The 21,069-nt window shown below is 40.8% G+C and overlaps 1 protein-coding gene across 2 annotated transcripts; it reads right to left on the minus strand.

Moving 5' to 3' along the window:
* Positions 1–14: 14 nt before the first annotated feature.
* On the minus strand, positions 15–17,804 carry ints13 (integrator complex subunit 13). 2 transcript variants are annotated; one of them, XM_088645821.1, is made up of 18 exons: positions 17,508–17,804; positions 15,985–16,220; positions 15,197–15,271; positions 13,735–13,937; positions 12,986–13,066; positions 12,355–12,445; positions 11,387–11,515; positions 11,218–11,241; positions 7,102–7,186; positions 6,202–6,294; positions 5,651–5,740; positions 4,926–5,104; positions 4,390–4,557; positions 4,089–4,243; positions 3,746–3,976; positions 2,052–2,191; positions 1,054–1,189; positions 15–669 (listed from the first exon to the last, which is right to left on the minus strand). In XM_088645821.1, exons 2-18 carry the CDS (start codon positions 16,207–16,209, stop codon positions 633–635), a joined length of 2,142 nt encoding a protein of 713 aa, XP_088501947.1. In that variant the 5' UTR covers positions 16,210–16,220; positions 17,508–17,804; the 3' UTR covers positions 15–632. The 2 variants fall into 2 exon arrangements, with proteins under 2 accessions (XP_088501947.1, XP_088501948.1); XM_088645822.1 differs by lacking the exon at positions 11,218–11,241.
* Between the last annotated feature and the right edge of the window lie 3,265 nt (positions 17,805–21,069).

Here is a 21,069-nt window from a genome sequence, read left to right on the forward strand (position 1 = left end):
CCAATTGAGGAGACTATGAGCCACTTACTTTATTTTTTGTCACAAAATCTGCAAGCAACCTTATAAACACACTTCTGTAAAATGAAAGACATGAAAATGGTCTTTCAGGACATAAACAAAAGGCTGTTTCATGTAATTGGTACACTTGATTTGTACACAGTATGTCAACAATAAAAAGCTGGAGCTGGGCAGGATGCAGTCAATCTGTGTTAACCAGCTTGTTATCCACCCATCTCCAGACAGCTGCTTCCTCCTGGTAAAAGTAATGGCAACCCCGAGCCTGTCCTCAAAGCACAGGTCTACTCTCCAGAGGGGACAGCACTCACAGTGACAATTTAGAGTCACCAATTAACTTAACCAGTATGTCTTTGGGAGGTGAGTAACCAAATTTAAATGTTGGAGAAAACCCCCAGTGAACACAGGGAAACCATGCAAACTCCACACAGAAGGGTCTCGGCGGGGAAGCCAAGCCAGGACCCGAGAGCTGTCAGGCTACTAACCCCCACTCCACCGCACCCCTTTCTTATAGTTTCATACTAAAATAATGTCCTGTACAAGTACAACAAGGCTGCACCAAGTATGCAGGTCATTACTGAAAGTCCGTTCTTTGTTCTTTCATGTAACGGTCTTCATTATCTGGTAGCTTTTCCATTTTCATGAGTGTCCACCCTGCAAGCAGAGCAATAGAATATACAATATGTCATGTATTTTTATCATATTCATTCATTGATAAAAATAATATTCATTATAAAATATAAATAGAAAAAATAAAATAGTTATATTACTTAGTTATATTACTTTTCATAGCCAATATACTAAAGCCTGATTTGGGAAAGCAGGTAAATTCACACATTTCTTCTGAGCAATTGGTCAAGTGGCTGAGAAAGGCAGGTCATTCCCTATTGCCCTATGGGTAATACAGTATGCCATAAATATTAGATTAAATTAAAATTATGTCATAATCATTTAATTGATATCACAAATCTGTAAGGGTTATTTTTCTGAAAACATGAAAGAGTGACGTGTTTCAGTAATCCGGACAAAAATACAAACCCATTTTCCTCTTTGAGATGTTGGTATAATTCCACTTTGTTGTTCACAGAGCTTAATCGTCCTGCAAATTCCTGATGCTTCCTCGAATTGGCTGCATTTATCCTGTTGGTCCACAGTGTAAATAACGAGACAGGACCTACAATTACAACACTCAGTTTTCATTAACTGAACATTTTTTGGTGCCGAGATCATTTACTGACAGCAAATATACATTTCAACTCTATATCAAAAGGCAGTAGTTTTGTACTCATCTACTGCTCATGATGCAACAAAATAAACTGATACTGACTGAGGCAACTTTGAGAATTTTTTAAAAATCTCTTGATCTCCCTATTAAATGTAATTTTTATTGCTCTACGGCAGTAGTTCACTATCCTTGGCCTGGAGTATCTATGTCTGCTGGTTTTTGTTCCAACTGGTGGCTGTAACAGATCTGCGCTCAGTCCTTTATTTAAAAAAAAAGTGTATTAAAAAAGTGTATTATTTTTAACAGTATCAGGAAACATTTTTATGCTGTCTCCCCTTAACCAGCCAATTAAGATTTTTTCCGTGCTTTATTACTGAACAACTCTTAACGGGTAATCAACTGATGATGTTCAGACACAAGTGGAAAGAACACTGTATCAGACGCCCCCACAGTGTGTGACTTCTTCCTTCTGCTGAAGTCCATCAGAGTTATATTTCAGCTAACTCACATGAATGAGAGAAGTCCTGAAATTTAGCACAAGGCAATTCACACCAATTAACGATCTCATGCAGAGTCGGTTGTTTACCTGATGAAAAGGAAGTGCGGTATTAAAACTGCGTCAGCAGTGAGGAGCAGTGGTTAGGTTTCTGGACTTGTAAGTGGATGGTTATGGATTTAAATCCCAGGTGAGATGCTGGGACTATACCCTTGAACAAGGGACTTTACCTGAATTGCTCCAGTAAAACATTTAGTTGCATACATGGGTATTATTGGATACAAATATTAGCCAAATGAATGAGCCAAACAGTACCTTTAGCTTTTTCCACTGGCTGTATTTCCTCCATTGCCAGACGGGGCTTTTTGTTCAATGGCTCAGGTGAGTCTGGGGAGTCTTTGATGACTTCTGCTTCGATCGACTCCTCCTTCTCCCGGTCCAATGCCCCCTTCAGCCTGAAACAGAAAGAACAGCAAAATGCTTCACTTCTACCCCAACGGTCCAATATCATCTTCCTGGCAACAGAACAGACACACAAGTTACACCACTTGGGAGACTTCAGTCGCTTCTTAAGACCTATAATGTGGAATGTTCTCCACATTATAGGTCGGTATGTATGTAGGGGCTGTATGTATTGCTTTGTAAGACCATGATTTGTGATGGGTGTCCAGATATCCCACAAACACCTCATTCCTAGCTGCCTGCAAGGAACTCTGTTAACTCTGTTAAGACAAAAACAGCACAATGATGTAACATGGCCAACAACTTCAAAACATAGGAATTCAGGAGCACTACCTGAGAAATATTTTCACTTGTGACGTAATGTAAATTTGTCTATTTTATTATATTCAAATACAGTCCTTTGTCCCACACATATGCTCACAAATATATTATTATTATTATTATCACTGCTGCTGTGTTTTATAAATAAATGGATAAATAAATGGGATGGGGGGGACCATGCAAATCTTCTGCAAACAGGTAAGTGCAGTGGTTTTCTTTTATTTTCACGAAACCAGTTTGCGTAGGCCCACTAGAAGAATGTCTACCTGCTGTGAGATCACACCCACAAATCTGGAATCGGTAACTGTGTTCAGACACATATGGAAAAATTGAGAAACTGCAGACATGCTCCTTGGCCACTCCTGCTGCTACTTATCTTCTGTCGCACTGTGAGCTGTGTGCCCGACAGAAGAGTTACCGCTGACTAGAGGAGAGCCGTGTCACACTGACATCCCTGCAAGCCTTCAGGCACCCAGAAAGTTGCAGGAGTTGAGGTAAATCTGAGGTGGAAATCTGAGAACATCCTGACAGATACTGCCCACCCAACCCCAGTGGTGCTCTCCGCATTTTTAATGTCTGCAGGCTGTGTCATAAAAGCTGTTATGCAGTGAAAATATACCACCCAAGACGTGTGCGGTGGTAAGTTTGGATCTACATGAGTACATGGAAGAGGTGTTAGTGGGGCCAGCAGGGGGCGCTCACCCTGCAGTCCATGTGGGTCCTAATGCCCCAGTATAGTGACAGGGACACTATACTGTAAACAGGCACCGTCTTTCGGATGAGACCTAAAACTGAGGTCCTGACTCCCTGTGTTCATTAAAAATCCCAGGGCGTTTCTCGAAAAGATTAGGGGTGTAACCCCGGCGTCCTGGCCAAATTTCCCATTGGCCCTTACCAATCATGGCCTCCTAATAATCTTGAATTGGCTTCATTACTCTGCTCTCCTCCCCACTGATAGCTGATGTGTGGGGAGCGTTCTGGCGCACTATGGCTGCCGTCGCATCATCCAGGTGGATTCTGCATATTGGTGGTGGTGGAGGGGAGTCCCCATTACCTGTAAAGCGCTTTGATTGGAGTGTCAAGAAAAGCGCTATATAAGTGTAAGCAATTATTAAGATTATTATTACATGCCACTGTGTAATGAAACCAGTGTGAATCGAGAATGCGTGACAAGACACCCAGCCTTGCTAGGCAGCCTGGCACATGAGGGGCACGGCGCCTCGGACCTCTCTGATTCTTGCCACGTCTTCTCCGCCTCCGCGTCTTTGCCGTTCTTCTCGGCTTTGTCCTCTTTGTCCTCCCTCTTCCTGCCTCTCTTCTTGCGCTCCTCCTCCTCGGGGGGTTTGCTGCGGCAGGCCAGGATGCAGTCCAGGACTCGCTGGTGTCGGTCCGTGCTGCCGATGTGGGCCCTCACCAGCGTCTCCACCTCGTTCCACATGATGCGGTACTGCTCGTCCCTGAGAGACACAAACGGGCAGGACGCGGCGTTCAGGGCACACATCCAAACAGCTGTTCCTCTCTTCAACTTGGCAGAAGCCGGTCAGACAGGGAGACGGCCGAGGCTCTTACCTTTTGGGGCCCTTTCCTCTTGTCCCCACGGTCGAGATGGGAAGGGGGTCGTTCTTCCTCTCCATGTCGACCAAATTGTAAATGGTCTTCTGACAGGTCAGCACGTCATCCTCTGTCAGACTTTCCTTCACTATTAAACTGGCCAAAGGCACCACCTGGGCACAGAGAGATCGGCACTGAAGTCCAGTTACAGACTCCCTAGGGGCAGCAACAGGCAGGGAGCGAACGTACAAAAGCAAAACCGATGAATGGCTTTAAAGGCAACCATGCAGCCTACAAAGAGAGCAGGTAAGATACTTACAGCCTGCATGTTGAAGATAGTGGTCTGAGAGATGATCATTGGCCAGTACCGTGTGTGCCGTTCTAACTGATCCTTAGCTCTCTCCAAGGGCACTTTATCCGGTGCTTCCAGATGTTTGGAATCCGTGAATGGAGTCAACCGGTTCTCCCTCATAAACTCGCCAAAGTCCTGCACAAAAGGGGAAAACGATCCTACGATTAGCCTCCTGCGTGACCGTCCACATCAAGCACTGCGTTTTAAAAAGGTCAAGCGTAAAGACGTGCACGCGTTTATTTAGGGGCCTTTTTTCAGATGTGCTGATAGCCCACATGCAGTCAATTCATTACACTGACACTGTCATTTCTGTCAAGCTAGCTGCTAGAGAGCTACAGCATATGACACAAAAAAGGATCTACAACAATCTCTTCTGAAGTCACTGGGCAGTAATGTCCACACAGTTCAAAAGACACGAAGACTTCTCGCTCATCCATGGGAAGATGATTACTGAGGCATGGATTACATGAATGTAATAGCTCAGGTAGGCCCCCCGCACTTACAGTGATCCTGTAATCGGTGACTCTGCCTCCACAGCCCTCACTGATGGAGGGGGGGTCCTCCAGGGTGGAGCGTGTGCTGCTCAGCACATGCAGGAAGATCTCCCCGCCGTGGCTGCTGAGCATGTGGCTGATCACTTTGGATCCCGACTTGCGTGGCTGTTCCAGCAACACTGACCGACCTGCGGAGCAAGCGAAAAGCTTTCACGATGGATGAGACAGGGCAACCAGCTGAGCCTGCCTTACAGGCTTTCCTTTGTGGGTAAACATCCAGTTCCTTTGAGGGTAAGAGGAGGAAACTGAGATATCTTGCAATTGCACTCAAAAGATATATTACAATAAAGCCTACACTTATTCACAGGACTTTGCTCTGCTAGAAGTCTCCCATTGTGAGAACCTACATGTTTCTGTTAAGTCAAGCGTAGTCCACACATCAAGTGGATCTTCCACCAGATCACAACATACACATGCAGGGACATATTCCTGCATGTACGCCATTGTACAGACATTGTGGGCTAAGAGAAAGCTAAAAGTTTGCTTTAAATTAAGGTCGGTAAGCAGTCTGGCTGCCTGACCTTATCAATGCTGTTTTTATGTGCGTATTTCAGTTATCCAAAGCCCCCCTATTTAAGATCCTGCTACCACCTCGCCAACCCAGCCATGTCACAGCACAAAGAAAAACAATTTGATTCTCTAAAGGTACTTAAATTGGAACTCTCTCGCCTTACCGTTCAAAAGAAAGTTTGTCAAGCAAGAAGATGGCCTGCTGTTGACATCCACAGGTGAAATGCGATAGGCACCAGTGCAAAAATGCAACTCTGAAATGTAAATAAAAAAAGATGGAAGGTAAAAAGGGTTACAGGCAAGCGTATGCCCTCATTAAAACAGCAGAAAGCAGGCCTCTGTTCCTGATCTTCAGGGGAGCTTGAACGCTACAGCAACCCCTGGGCGATGTGGAAGAGCTTGGCCTGTGGTAGTCGAGCTCAGGGGACCTTCACACGTGAACTCCACTACACCACAGAGGGAACAGCAAGGCCCAATGGAATCCTGGTTTTGTTTGAAAGACTTCACTCAACAAAGACCTAAAACAAAAGCCTTTCCGAAAACAAAACAAAGCCGAAAGACTTTGTCAAAACAACATGCACAGCTAAGGCCAGGGATTCCCACAGGTGCATACAGGCCAGACAGGCTGCCTGGCCAAAGGCTGGCAATGTCTCAGGCAGCATGACTCACTCTGCCAGAGCAAGCAGAATGAAACCATTCTGACACTGACACTTACCAACACTATTAGTGCGTGGGGTGCACCACTTCAACGTCACCGTTTCTTTCAGGCTGCTGTCTCTGCTGTTACTGCCAGGAGGGTGCAGATCTCCTGTTCAACCAATCGAAAAACAGGTTGTTATATCTAGAAAATGAAAGCGCGTTCTTTTTTGATGATTCAGAAAACACTATGGTAAGTGACTGTTATGGCAGTAATTACCTGATGCAATTTGTGATTGGAAGAGTTTTATTTCTTTGGCTCAGGTAATTTAAACCCATTAGCTGTAATTCTAAATCAGTCACCTGAGAAAGGAAATCCAGGAAGCAATCCAATCATGCGCTTTGAAATTCTATACACAAGAATGGCAGACATACAGCAATCTTTGCTATCCTACGATTGCACTTTTTTTGTTTTCCATTTGAAATTTGTCAAACATTCCCTACCAGGCAGAATCTAACTCTCTATGTACTTAAAACATACTGAGCAGACTTTACAATATAACTAGTGCACATATGTGCATACTTACTTTATTCTAAATGATGCCAAAGAGGGAAGTGCTGTTAAGCCTTTAAAACTATTGCAATTCACTGTTCTCATAGACCATTAAATGCTCTCTAGGATGAAGTCAGTTTGATCAGTTTATAATCTGGTATAAAAAGTTTGAATAAAAGACTTCTATTTATCATCAGTCAACTTACACAAAAGTAAAGAAAGCACAGAACAATCAGTATCTCAAATTTGGCTTCAGTGTGCCTGTAATTGCTGCTTTTCAGTGTGGAATTAACCTCTACCCATACTCCACCGTATGACATATAAGGAAAGAATAAAACAGATTCAGGACTTTTTTTGTCTGTATTAAAGACGGGCAATTAATATAAAACAATCAACACTGGTTGTTTTGATCGTTTTCTTACGTACCACTCTTTATGAATTCCATATGTGCATCTTTGTGGTGAAGTAACTCAACGTCATAATTAGCAGAAGTGTTTGCGTGCTGTTCTTCCTTCATGTCAAAAAAAGGCAAAATGGAGTCTGTTAAATCAGGAAATGGCTACTCTTAATAGCTTGTTAGATCACATGAAATGCTACCGAACAGATTGGGCTGACTTATATTTCTCAGATCATTCAAACCGAAGTAATATTACCAGACAGGAAGGTTACATACTGTATGCACTGAGGTTGGCCATTTTTCCTAAATAAATTCACACACAGCTTAAGACACATTTACCCAGATAAAAGGCATCTTAATGTTTTGCTTATAATTTATTTTCATGCATGTCCAATTCCATTTTCCAGATCTATCCTTGCCACTGCAGGTCACTGCTGTAAAACACAGAAGGCAGCTGACCAGTCCAGTCTGTCACCTCAGGGGAAGTGGCTGACTTTGATTTTCCAGCCACTAATGTGAACATTGTACAGCAGTGCTGTTTTCTTCTATGCAAGTCTCCATCCTTACTGCACAGTGACAGTCAAAACCAAAGCAGGTAGTGGTAGTGTCAGCATTTGTACCTGACAGCTTTCAGATTATTAATATAATCTAGTATCTTATAAATCTTAACAGATTGTTATGTTCTTACTCTGCTTTGGAAAAAAAACTCTCCTCACCCAGATACTTCAGTAGCAACATTACTGTCCTAAGCTCAATCAACTGAAGGTCTCCTCCAGATGTGAAATATAAAAAAGAACTCAATAAATATAGCATTAATGCTGGTTGTCTGCTTGATAAGTCGACAATAACAGTATCAGCTCCGTTTGATGTGGCTGACTTCCAGAGCTGCTTCAGTTTTATGATCCAGCATGACTTTCTAAAATCAACAAAAATCAGTCCACTGGTCAGCAAGGGATTAGTCCATTCTTCTGAAAACACGGCGTAGTACTGATAATGACATAAACATCCTTGCAAGAGTTCAGAATTACTTACAAAACTGTATCCTGTGGATAAAATCCGACACAAGTGTTTGACAGCCTCTGCCTGTTGCTAAGGGAGTCCCACAAGGTTCCATCCTGGGTCCTGCTCTTTTCTCCATCTGTATTAACAGCTGAGGATTTGGGCAACCCTCTTATCCACATCTACCCTGAAGATATCTCAACAGCATCTACTTTGTCATGGGTGATAACCAATTAACTGTTTAGTTTTAAGTGTGTTTTGTTTGTGATAAAATTAAATGCATGCTATTTGATAGAAAATAACTAGAACTGCCCCCTTTGTAACATTACCAAAATGTTTACTTCATGATAAACTCATGAATAAAAATCCACAGTTCAAATGTCCACTGTCTCAATCTTTATGACTGAATGGATTATAAAGCTGTTCTTGAGAACCTGTTGCCTCAGACTGGATGGGTGCCCCTCTATTAGCCTCATGCGATTTTTATCGATTTTTTTGATCGAGAAGTCTTCTCTGCATACCAGACAAATGCCTCACTGGCTTAAGCATTCACAGATCTTTGTTCATGAAACGACCTCGCCATCTTCATAATGTATTTCCAATCAAGATTTAACAAACTAATCCACCCAAGAGCAACAAACAACTCTGGGCTCAAGTCATTTCAATTTGCCTCTGCCAATGAGCACAACAATTAGCAGAGTGAACAGAAGCTGAACAACTTTGTACCTGAAGGATTTTTCACCAAGTTGATGAAACCTTTTCTGCCTGACACTTACACTTGTTAATGCTGCCACTCCCTGTTGTGTTACATTTTATTGACGGTTCTTTCTTTCACTGCTTTGTTTTCTATGTAATTATAGCATAATGCTCTTGGCTATATAGGCCATTAATATAAATTTGGGTGGGTAGCTGTGTCAGCATGCGTAGGCTGCAAAGGAACAAGTGACAGGTTTATTCCATGCTGAAAAAAAGAAGAAAGAAAGAAGAAAGAAAACACAGCTCACACCTGAAGAAGCCTCCACGGCTGAAACGTTGTGTTTTCTTTCTCTTTTTTTCAGCATGGAATAAACCTATTACTTGTTCCTTTGCATCAATATAAATGGCAATTTATTCTCAACTGATTTGTCAAGTTAAATAAAAGGTCATTATTATTTGCAACAACTGCATCATGGCTGTCTCAAGTGACTGGAAGACATATGTCTTCAAATGCTTTGTTTTCACACAAAAGATGAGTTACTTAATGTAATAAGTATTAAATACTATACATCCTGAAACCTTTTAATATTTCATTACTCCTCATTGTTGATAATGTAACATTAGTCACCATGAGATTTGCCTGAATCACACTGGTGGACTAAATGCATTACAGTTGGTCTAAAGACCTCAAATTCCAGTAGAATAAAGATGAGTCATTATTAAAACATTTCAACAAACCAGTCCAGAACTTTGGCAAGTCTGTGCTTGTACTTAAGGGATTTCATAAAGCAAAGTCCATAGGGTGAGCATTCTCAAAAAGCACTGCTATCATTTCGTAAAAAGACCTGAAAAACAGGTAGATAGGTATTTTCTTAGGAAAAATATTAGCTGACGATTAATTCCACGACAAACCTGATTTCTAAGAAGGCTTACATTCCGAGTAGGTGGTGAGTTGCTAAGTCTTAAAGCAGTGTGAATTCAGAGTTTCATTCACATCAGGGCATACTGAGAACCTGTGCATACAGTATTGAGTTTGAAGTGCAAAACGTTCTCGAGGGTAAAGGCGGGGTGAACAGATTGCAGTGGCATGCCCTTTGATCATTGCAAAAATAAAAGAGGTCCAAAAGAAAACCAAACACACAACACTCTTAACTACCAAGGAAAGGTAAAACATCAACACAGAAGTGCAACGAGTACAAACACATCTCATTTGCCACTGAAGACACATATTTCTTTCATTTAAGTGACCAACGACAGGAACATCTCAAACATCGTAAGAAAATGTTGAGTTTCAACATGATGCCAAAAGCAAAAAAATCTAAAAACACTGCTTCAGAATGAAGCAGTACTTTTAAATATATGAAGGTATATAATGCTTCAGTACATACAAAACCAATATAAAGTGAGTTTAATGAAATACTGGAAGAGTCTACATTTTCTATGCTGTGCAAAATTCCCTGCACAAAGTGAGCTCGACTAACAAACCCTGAGAAACACAGTACACCACTTCCGAAAAAAGCTCTTCCATTTACAGGGTGTGATTTTGAAAAGAGATTATAACTTTCCAAGTTAGATGGAGATGGTTTCTGCATGAAATATAAATACAATACACATTCTTTCATAATGAACATAATCTACTAAAACGCAATAACTCACCCAGATAATATCCTGATATCCTGAATCAACTTTCTTTTCCACAAAAAAATATTTATGGGCATGGAGTTTTTTTCTTTATTCAAAGACAGACACTAGATAAAAACGTATTTTGTTGCACAGCAGAATTAATATAAGAATCTTATCAAGATGATGGCATGTTTTGTATGGTTAACAAACTGAAAATTATTTCAAGAAGGAGCTATAAGACGCACTCCAAAACTGGCGCGTGCTACACCACTGGGCTGCTAACCAGCTGTATTCTGTGTAAAACAATAATCTGGATTAGACAGATTAAATCATAAATCAGTGAGGAAGAGATAAAAATATTAATTGAGATGCACAAAACTAAATATTACTACAGCATTTTACAAGAAAGATCTGGGGCAATAATTATATTTTTCCATATATTAACAGCACCGTCAAGAAACAATATCTCTGTATGGGGTCTCAAGTTAACCCCAAACCAGCTACTGAGAAGAAGATAAAGTATAGGAAACGCAAAAAAAGGACACGGTTAGAGACAAAACTGGCAGGCCAGACTAGGAGAATAAGGAGAAATTTACAAACAGGACAAATAATGAGTGTTCTGGCACTTAATCCAGAAGAGTCATCAATCACTAATGAACACAATACGAAGGATCACAGACAGAGTAACAAGCTACTAGAGCAGGTGAAGAGACACAGATCAACCACATGTGAAAAGCTATATTATTGGTCAACAGGGGAGGTTGGAGCAGCTTACAACAATATAGCCTTTGGTTTTGTGATCCTTCTTGTACGGAAAATGTACTAACCTGGTCACAGACATTGAATGTGGGCTAGCGAAACAGAAAATATGATATGAAAAGAAAAGCAATATAAAGATCATTTCGATAGGATGTTATGTTTACAAAAAAAATACATAACAAGGCTAAAAGAAGCAAGGCGGAGAGCATCGCTGCAGGACTGGGCCACACGCCTTACCTTCATGGGGATGTTGGTGATGGTGGTGGAGGCCAGGTCAAAGTGCTGCTGAACGAGAATGTTCAGCTTGGACGCAAGATGCCTTCCTGCACGCACACTATGGACCTCGCTGGTCAAGAAAGGGGAGATCTAGAACAAAAGCAATCAGCATCTGGGCAGGAGAGACATACGTGCGTCCTACCGGATCAGCGCTTGCGTCTTGCCTCATGGTGAGAGGACAACCGCTATCTTAAATCAAGAAAAGGTGGGGCGTTGCGGTACAAGTTCGAACCCGAGTTATAACACCAGCTGATTCCGAGCAGGATTCTCTAAGAGACAGCGCAGAATTGGCTAAGCACCACTGAGAGCAGGGTGAGTCAGCCAGGCCTCTCTTGGCTCTCACTGACTGACCCCCTTAGGCCTCCTGGGCAGACAGGGCTGTGAGTGAGTGCACCTCTCCTCCATTCAGCGCTGCACCTCCACTACAGGGCTCCGGTACCCGGGAGAAGTGGAAAGGAGACAGGAGGGAGTCTGCCTGTACTTCCTCATTCTCTCCCCTGAGAGGTCACGGGGTTCACAGCCAGCAGCCGAGACGTGGGAAAACACACAACACAATGGGGCAGGAATAACAACAAATAACTGCTGACTCCAAAATTCTGAGTGGGTCATCTAACATGTTCCTTAGTGAGAGAAATACGTCTCAATTGCTTTTTTAATTTCTGCCACAGGCCAGTATATTGGGAAAGAAGAAAACCGACATTGCCAGGGGTGCAAAACATTAACGAACAAAACAATTTAAGACACCATACGGCAAAAGGCAGAGGAAATAACGTTTTAAAATATTTTCAATTAAAAAAACATTACTAGCTCTACAAAACCTGGAACAACACTGTCTCTTTTTCTCTTTTTCAGCAGAGATGGTGCTCTTTTTGGGGCAAAGTGACGCCTCTCTGGCTAAAAATCCCAGGAGGTTCGCTCACGACAGATACCTCTTTCCTGGGCCGGTCTGAAACCAGCGTGTCGTCTCCCGAGGGGTAGGTGTGAATCAGGACCAGCTCACACTGCTGAATCTGCATCAGCCTGGAAGGGAAAATGAGGAATAGAAAACGGAAGTCTGCATCTCCTTAAAATTACTTCCAAAATGTTCGTGCTGCCCTGACCACATCTGTTACACACATGGCGGAAAAAAAAAGTATTTCTTAATTACAGGTAGGACATCACTAAAGGTCATTTATATTCTTATAGATAACCAAGGACAGTTTGATGTTAATGATACTGAAAGATTTTTTTTTACATTTTTATAGGTTCTTATCCACATGTCTCTGATTGCAGGCTAACACTCTCTGCCTCCTCAGGGAGATGTGAAGTAAAATAAATAAATTCCACACACTTCTATAGAGCACTTATTTGGAATTTCCAATCAAAACTCTTTACAGGTAATGGGGACTCCCCTCCACCACCACCAATGTGGAGTCCCCATGGCAGCCATAGTGCACCAGTATGCTCACCACACACCAGTTCCATGACTGGTAAGTCACACCCCTACTCTTTTCCAGAAACGCCCTGAGATTTTTAATGACCTCGAATTACCCGGTACGCGAAGACGCACTGTGTGCTCACCGATCTGAGCCCGCTGCCAGTTTGTTTTGCTCTAGTATGGTCTCCTGGACACAGTCCTCCAGCATTCGGACATGGGTGTCACTAGAGGCAGAAGAGTGGGAGAGAATATATGAACGAGTACAGTCGAGAGGAGGCCATTCTGCCCACCGGGCATGTTCGGTACTTGCTAGCTGATTGACCTGAGAACAGCTGAACAGGGAGTATTGACGGCGCATAAAAAACAAGTATTAAAGCCAAACTTTTTTAACAAGCAGGGAAGGGGAGGCGTTCTGCAGCTGCTCCTGTATTCTCCCACCTCCAAAGCCTGGTTGGGCTTGACTAGATATTATAAATCATTCCTTCCTGCATGGCCCTGTACTGGATTGGCATCCTTTCCAGGTCGAGGGCAGTGCCGTGCCCTCGGTCCCATCTTGCGCCCTTCGACGAACGCACAGAAGAGCAAAAACTGAATTCTATTCTGGAGGGAGAGGAGACTGGTTTTCTGCGTAGCCCAGTGTCCCCAACTATTTCTCAGATGAGTACTGTGACCAGGATTACATCACAACTTCTTACCCACATGTCTCTGATTGCAGGCTGACACTCTGACACACCTGTCATCACAAAGTAAAATCCCAGCAATTAAAGATGGGTTCCCACTTGGGTAGAAGCAGAGCATTCCTGACAAAAAGCCACCTTCAATAACCGAGCAGGTCTATAACCTTTGACACGATCCGGGTCCGAGTCGGAGATGCTCCTGGCCCAGTCAATACCTCTTTGCGTTGGTAATGCAGATAATCCGGCCCCTGTTGCTAACTCTGTCGGCCATGTCCATCATGGCTGTGCAGGCTTCATGCTGGTACTCGGTGATCTTACACAGGGCTTCCACTGCAGACACTAATCCATGGAGGATGCTACAGCACTCTGGGTCCTCGCGAGGGTTAGGTGGCCCCACAGCTGCCAGTGCAGACATCAGCTTCATCCACAGACATCAACAAGAGAGAGAAGAAGGATCTTTGAGGATAAGCAGACTAAAAGGGACTTTTATTTCTTAATGAGGATAAAAACAGAGTGTAGTAGAATCTTGACATTGGAAAATATAACATATGTGAATTCTCTTATTCGTGATTCGGTAAATTTGGACATTAGGAGTAACACCCCTACTCTTTTCGAGAAAGACCCTGGGATTTTAAATGACCATAGAGAGGCAAGACCTCAGTTTTAAGTCTTATCTGAAGGATGCTGCCATGTTAAGTAGCTGCTGGCAGTTCCTGATGAATGTCAGACAGTAACCCGCTTTAAGATTGGCCTATTCTTGAGCCTTGCCAATTCATATTGCACTACTAAAGGCCTTATTTGGACAATGGGTTATCCTCTGAGGAACTTGCCTAACTGTAGGTGGGCTGACAAATGCAGGTAAACACAGATCAACAAAATAATCAATGGATCCTAGAACTCGGTGTAGAAATGCAGCAGACAAAAAGTGGAAAATAAGAGAGAGAGACAGAGAAGAAGGAACACCATCAACCTTCTCTTCCTCTAAGCTTGTGCCATGCAAGAGGAGCTTGCCCTAACCTTTCTTGGAGACTGTGTTCTGGTAAAGGAATTTGTAACTTGTTTTAGAGAGCATGCTGTTAAATTTAGTTTAGGAAATTCAGATTTGCTTTATTATTTCCTCAAGTTAAAAACGTTCTCTCTTGATATGGTGATACATTTTTAGAACAGGGAGACAGATTCCCTTTCACTTTTGGGCATCCATTTTGCAAAGTGGGAGATTTAGTCTTGGGACATGTTCTTTCATTTAGGATACAGGGTATTTCTCTTGCTGGCAAGGTGATGCACAGTGTTCAGATAACAGGGGTAGAATTCTGTGTTTATAGGTCTGTAGGACGTAGGCTCCTGAAATTCAGTTTTGTTGTGCAATGTTTTGTGTTTAGTTGTGTTATCATATTGTTAATCAATGTTTGTCCATCCAAGGTTTGACTCAGATTCTATTACTCTTTTAACAGAGCTGTACCGGATAATACAAAGAACTCACGTGCCTCAAACTGTTACCTACTTCTCCGTTACGTTTTTAATATTTTCAATCAGATTTTTATATTCTGCTCTCACCAATTGGAAACAACATAATATCCATATCATTTATTTTGTTTCTCAATGTACGAGCTGATGTCTTCTTCCTCTCTTATGGCACACTATATTGGATATAAACATCTGAATTCACACTTCTGTTACCTCTTGTATGTTCTGGTCTTCCTGCTTCCAGCTGTTCAGAATATGGAACTCGGAATCACTTACGATGTAATTAACCTTAAACGACACAGCACAGTACACAGATGTAACAGAATGAAAGTACATTATCACTGACAGGCTTCATGAACACAGAGACTTTCAATAGCCAGTATCTGTTTTTGTGCATTTTCATCCGACTCTGTTGGATTCTAATAACTACACACTTCTGCCGCTGCTTCTTTCAGATATAAAGAAAAAACGTGTTTTAACTGCTTCATGTCTCACTGGAAAAGGGCTCAACAGCCAAAACGTTGTGTTTCTCCTTTAAGTTTTTTGAAAATGTAGGCCCATTGTATGCAACAACCTTGAAGTTGTCAGCACCTTCATGATGAAACATATTATAAACTAGGGGAGAATTTGGGGTTTCCGTGCAATTTAATTAAATTCTAACTTATACAGGAGAGTACACATGATGTGTTAACGACAGTAAAATTAAGGAAGAAGCCAATCCGAATTTTACATTGATCTTGGCATTCAGAGCAAAAGGACATGGTTTGGTGATATGAACAGGGTAGTCCAATCTTGGTCCTGGAGGACCAGCTGTATCTGCGGCTGTTCAAGGTTTCAAGGTCTTTTTAGAGCACCTGACATGCTGGGATAGGCTGCTAAACTGGTTCAGTTCAACAAGTAACCAGCTGGTCTGGCTTGGTAACAGCAAAGTCGGAGTGAAAACCCGCCAGGAGCAGAATTGGATAGCCCCGGATTTGACCCTTCCAAATCTTTACCCGTACCAGCTTCTTAGTAGGGTAGATGTCATAGAGTATTCTGCAGTATTCTAGGGAGCACTCCACCGCGCAGGTCCACAGGGACTTCGAGACAGGGGCCAAGGGGATGATGCCCTGGGTGCGGTTCTTCATCAGCATGTCAAACTCCACCTGCTGTCTGCACGACTCTGCCATGTACGGGCAATGATCCACCACAAACACGGTTTTGTGAGATGCCGAGAAGGTCTTCATCTTTAGCTCAACTAGCAGGTACACCGGAAAAACAAATAAAAAAAGAATGTAAACAGGGAGGGAAATGCAACAAAACCCCAAAAACGCTCATGATCAACAGAACACCTCGAGATTAATTTGAAACCTTCTGTACAAAATGTGCTCCTATCTACAAATAAAAACCTGCTAGATTCTAAGCAATACATGCAAGCAATACTTTGTGATTTTCTACAGAAAATCAGATATCTTAATATCCAACCTCTGGCTGTTTTTCTGCCTTTAGTTTCATGATTTGTGCTTTCATGTGTAAGCAGTGGTATTTCATATCTCACCAGGACTGACCCACTGCCTTCTAGTTTGTCCCTTACGACTAATTTCACGACTTCAACGGTCTCCTGAACCCAATATAGTTGCTTTGGTGCAGCACAAAATAGGAAAGATTGGGCTACTTTCTACTTAAGCAATTTTCTTTATGTTTATGTGAATAAAATTAAATACAGTCTTGTGCTTAAAAGTAATTATTACGATGACACGAACTGGTATGTGACTTTTTACTTTTGGGGTGAAATCATATTATTTCTATCTTAATATTGTTCTTAATATTTAAATTTTATATATTATTGGTAATGCGTATATTACCAAACTAGGGGGGCAAACTGCGACCCATACCAAAAATATCTTATGCAATAGTAACTACGATTACTCATAATATTAATAATAATCAGGCCAAAATCACTCAACTCCGAAAGGCATGTGCTAACTGTGGCCACAATAATGACACTAACAATGTACTGTATATCATCGCGCCTGCCTGTTTGAAACTTTAAAAGAATATATTATATTTGAAAGTCAAGATATTTAGCTGAAATAACTGCAACCCTTCGGCACCTTCTAATAAAAAAAAAAATTGCCTGGAGTCATATTTATTTTTTAATGGCATTTTCCGAATAAACTGTTAGGGAGTCTAATTTAACTAACCTTATATGTAGTATTTGCCATATTTACCATTTTGAAAGTGAAGATTACATGCATCTATCGTTGCATAAAACGTGCAGTTGACAAATAAAAATATCTAAAATGTGGCACGGTCGATTTACCAATTAATTTTATGACTACTCCCGGAATAAATATAAATGCATATCTAGGACTACCGCAAAAGATCTCTGTACTTTATGGTGAGTGAAGTAAGGAGGAAATGCAAAACAGCACACCCGCGCTCATTAGAAACGCTGTATCTCTAAAATAACCCAGTATTACACCATGTATACCTGCTCTTCAGAAGCTTATGAGACGTAAAAAACGCGGAAAGCTCACTTTACCTCGTACTGATCAGCTAAATCCAAAGATGACCACGGTTTTAACGATCGACGTGGGGCGAGCAGAAATTATGCCTTTTCATAATCAAGAGAAAAACAAACCACTCAAGAGTGTCATCTGTGGTGTTTCTAATCCCTTTTACACTGAGTCTTCCCGTGTTTTCATTTCATTGTTGCTGTAGCACAATTAGGATATAAAAAAACTCAGAAAGTTCACAGAATTGCGTTTATTGCATTACAACAGAGGAAATACATCCATACAGCTATGTGTCTTTGGTCCGTTAATGATTACAGGTCGGGAGGAAAACGTGTCTGTGTACAATGGTTCCCGCACCTTCAGCGAGGACATCATCGCCAGAAGGAGGCCAAGCGTGTCTGTACTTGGTACTTGTGTTCTCGGTACAGATATCCGTACACAAAACGAGAAATTGATTAGTTCGATCCAATAAAATAATAATAAATTAATGAGCAATATACAAATATGCATCATACATATTTGTAGATCGGCATTTTTGTCAATAAATCTTCATTTATCTGCCTCTCAACTGCAAAACATTGCTAGAGGTTTAAAGAAATAGTGGGGTTTTGCATATTGCATCTTGCACATTGAACTGGTCACAGTGGGGAGGGGGGGTTGGTGTCACTGCTTATCGTCTCCGTGCTTTTACGACATTGACTTCTTATGACCGTGAACGTAAAAATTCCCCGACTCACGTGGAAAAAAACATCGACTCCGCAATAAAAGCGGGGGCCCTACCGTAACAAGTGGCAAACATCCAGTGAAACCATTGCAAAACTGCGTTGTGCTATATAAAATCATTGTAGATATGCATTAGTACTGTATTATTTTGTAACAGTTGATCTTTGAAATGTTTGTCATTTTCTATGAACGGACTTTACATACTCTGAACGCAAGGGCCCTAACAAAGTTTAATGAAACATCGAGAAGCGCAAGTAGCTTAAGTTACTAGATACGTTTTTAAAAAAGTAATTTTACTTTATAAAGTATTAGAGTAATATATATTATATATAATATATGTATTTTTTATTTGTAATATATACAGTACTCAATGTAACGTTATGTACAATATTTTAACACTGTCCAATAAACGTATTTTGCTATGTGTTGCTTTCATTTTCTCTTATAGAAAAGGGTTACACTATGTTTTTATTACAATTTTATATTTAATTTAATTTATATTAAACGAGTACAATGTTTAAAAATGATCATCACTCACACACATTCTGTTCAAGCTTGCTTTCTCTCACACAAAATATGTATTATTAATTTTCAATTTTTAAGTGTTTCTACAATGTTTCAAGCGAAGGTACATTACATTGAATGTCCTTGGGAAATATGTACGTCCTTCCAGTCTCCTCTTACCCTTTAAACGTTATTCCCAGTTCAACGTACCCTTTTTTCGGTCCTCGTTAAGGAAATAAATCGGGGACTCCTTGTGAATACTGTACAGTACTCGCTCCCTCTCATCTTGCTTTCTGGCGATTGAATACTACACTCCTGTAACCAAAAGGGCAGTAAACCCCCTGCCTTGTGAACTCTTTCAAACTGTTTGGGGCTGATTCAGCACAATACTACTGTAAATATATGTCTCATGTGCACAGATTTGCAATTTGGTAGGGATTGTATCCATTCTGACATTTGTTTTTGATGATACAACAAGTCATTTTCTCATGTGCTTGCAGATGGGCATAATCACAAGTTCACGCTTATTTGTCATTCCAGCCATATACAAGTATACAATGGAACAAAGTATCGTTCCTCCTGGTCCACGGTGCAAATACAGACAGGACACTGACATAGACATTATAGACAGGATTCACAAAGTGCAAATAGTGCAAATTAAAAGGTAAATACAGAATACAATATACACAACACACTGGGGGGATTGAAACCCTCTTTCTGGAACTGGAGTGGGTGCAAGTAGATTCCAGGGTGTTGAGGAGCCCGACACTTTCTTGGCTAGGGAGGTGGTACTGAGAAACCAAGTGAGGTCATCTGTAATGTGTACACCAAGAAACGTGGTTCTTCTGTCTCCACAAGGGAGCCGTTGATGTGCAGTGGGGAGTGATACTCTCTCGGTCACATACCGTACACCTGAGACTCAATGACACAAATCTGCTGTTACAGGAGCCTTACCTACGCCTGAGGAAGAGGTTTCTAGAACTCTGAAGTTATTTTCACAAACCATTTCCATTTGTCAGGAAGCGAAGTATGATTTTGATAGTACTCAAGAAAAAAAAAAACCCCAAGAAAAAACATCACCTCTTAAAACATGACAGAATGTTTCAAACTGTTGTTTTGTGAAAGGGAAATAAGTGGCAGAAGTGCTTTGTAAGACTGATTTGTGGAATTACCATAAACATGCTGATCAGATTGATTGGCTATTGCCCTTTGTAACATGTCTCAGGGATTCAGATCAGGAGATCTCTTTGAAAAACCTTATTATGATCAGTGATGAGCCTTTAGAATTGTAGACTAAAATGAAACTTGCGCAACTGCTTCATTACGAGGTCTGATAACTAGACTCCACTTCTATTCTTAATAGTAGTGAAGGTATTGGGATTATATAGGTGCAAGGTTGTAATTATTTCTTAAACATTGCAATTATTTTAAACAGGTATTCAAATTCAGAAATACAATTTTTATTTTGAAAATCAAATATAGAATAACTTACTTGAATTTCATATCAATATACAGTGTAGAGTGTTGCCATATTAAACACTATATACTGTATTATGTGTATGATAAACTTTGTGAGTCTTACTGTATGTAGCATTTCTAAAGGCATTGAGTTATATCATTCATTTTATTCTTTTATAGAATGCATTTGTTCCTAAACTGTTCTAGTCAAAATTCTGAAAGCCTAATCATGGGTTTCACTCATGTGTAGCAAATAAATGTCTTTTTGATAAATAATGAAAATATCCCCCAAGAATTGCTGTCTGGGTAAGAATATGTTCATTTGAAAACACAGTATTTGGATACCCATTTGTTCAGAAGGTACTGTACAAGCAGGAATCCTTACAATAACTTAATGTGAACAGGATTTATTCCTCATTCTGGAAAAAAAAAATCCCCCTTCTGTATTGCCCCTTATTTATCTTGTTTTTTAATTCTTTATTATAATTCTGAGCATGAGCACTGATCCCATAAATCAGTTATCGTTTCTCAATCTTGGTGGAAAGCAACTTAAATAGTACCTACAGTAACTTCACATGGATGTTGTGATGTTTTGATATATCCATGTTGTGCATTAAACTATATTATTGAAATACTTTCAAGAGTTTCAGTTCCAAATTAGAAAGTGATAAATGGGGTGAGATCAAAGTCAACAACACTATGGTAGACAGACATGGCTTTAGTTGAAAAAAGCATGTTAAGAGAGAGTATTTTAATACTTTTGATTTTAATAATTGTTCCTGGACAAATGTACAAGATGTGACCTTAAAGCCTCTGAAAATTATCTGATTTTTTTATTTTGTGTTCATTTTGTCTTATTATTCACAGCCATATATCTAAGAACTAAAACCTTAAAAGGAAGGT

The sequence above is a fragment of the Lepisosteus platostomus genome, chromosome 9 (assembly GCF_059453375.1).
Source record: "Lepisosteus platostomus isolate fLepPlt1 chromosome 9, fLepPlt1.hap1, whole genome shotgun sequence".
NCBI lineage: Eukaryota > Metazoa > Chordata > Actinopteri > Semionotiformes > Lepisosteidae > Lepisosteus > Lepisosteus platostomus.

Excerpts from the sequence above, each read along its gene's own strand:
- ints13 (XM_088645821.1), bottom strand. The coding sequence starts at position 16,209 with ATGAAGACCTTCTCGGCATCTCACAAAACCGTGTTTGTGGTGGATCAT. Across the intron at positions 13,938-15,196 it reads AAGACCAGAACATACAAGAG|CTGATGTCTGCACTGGCAGC; the intron begins GTAACAGAAGTG and ends CTGTGGATGAAG. Across the intron at positions 1,190-2,051 it reads GCCAGTGGAAAAAGCTAAAG|GTCCTGTCTCGTTATTTACA; the intron begins GTACTGTTTGGC and ends TTGTAATTGTAG.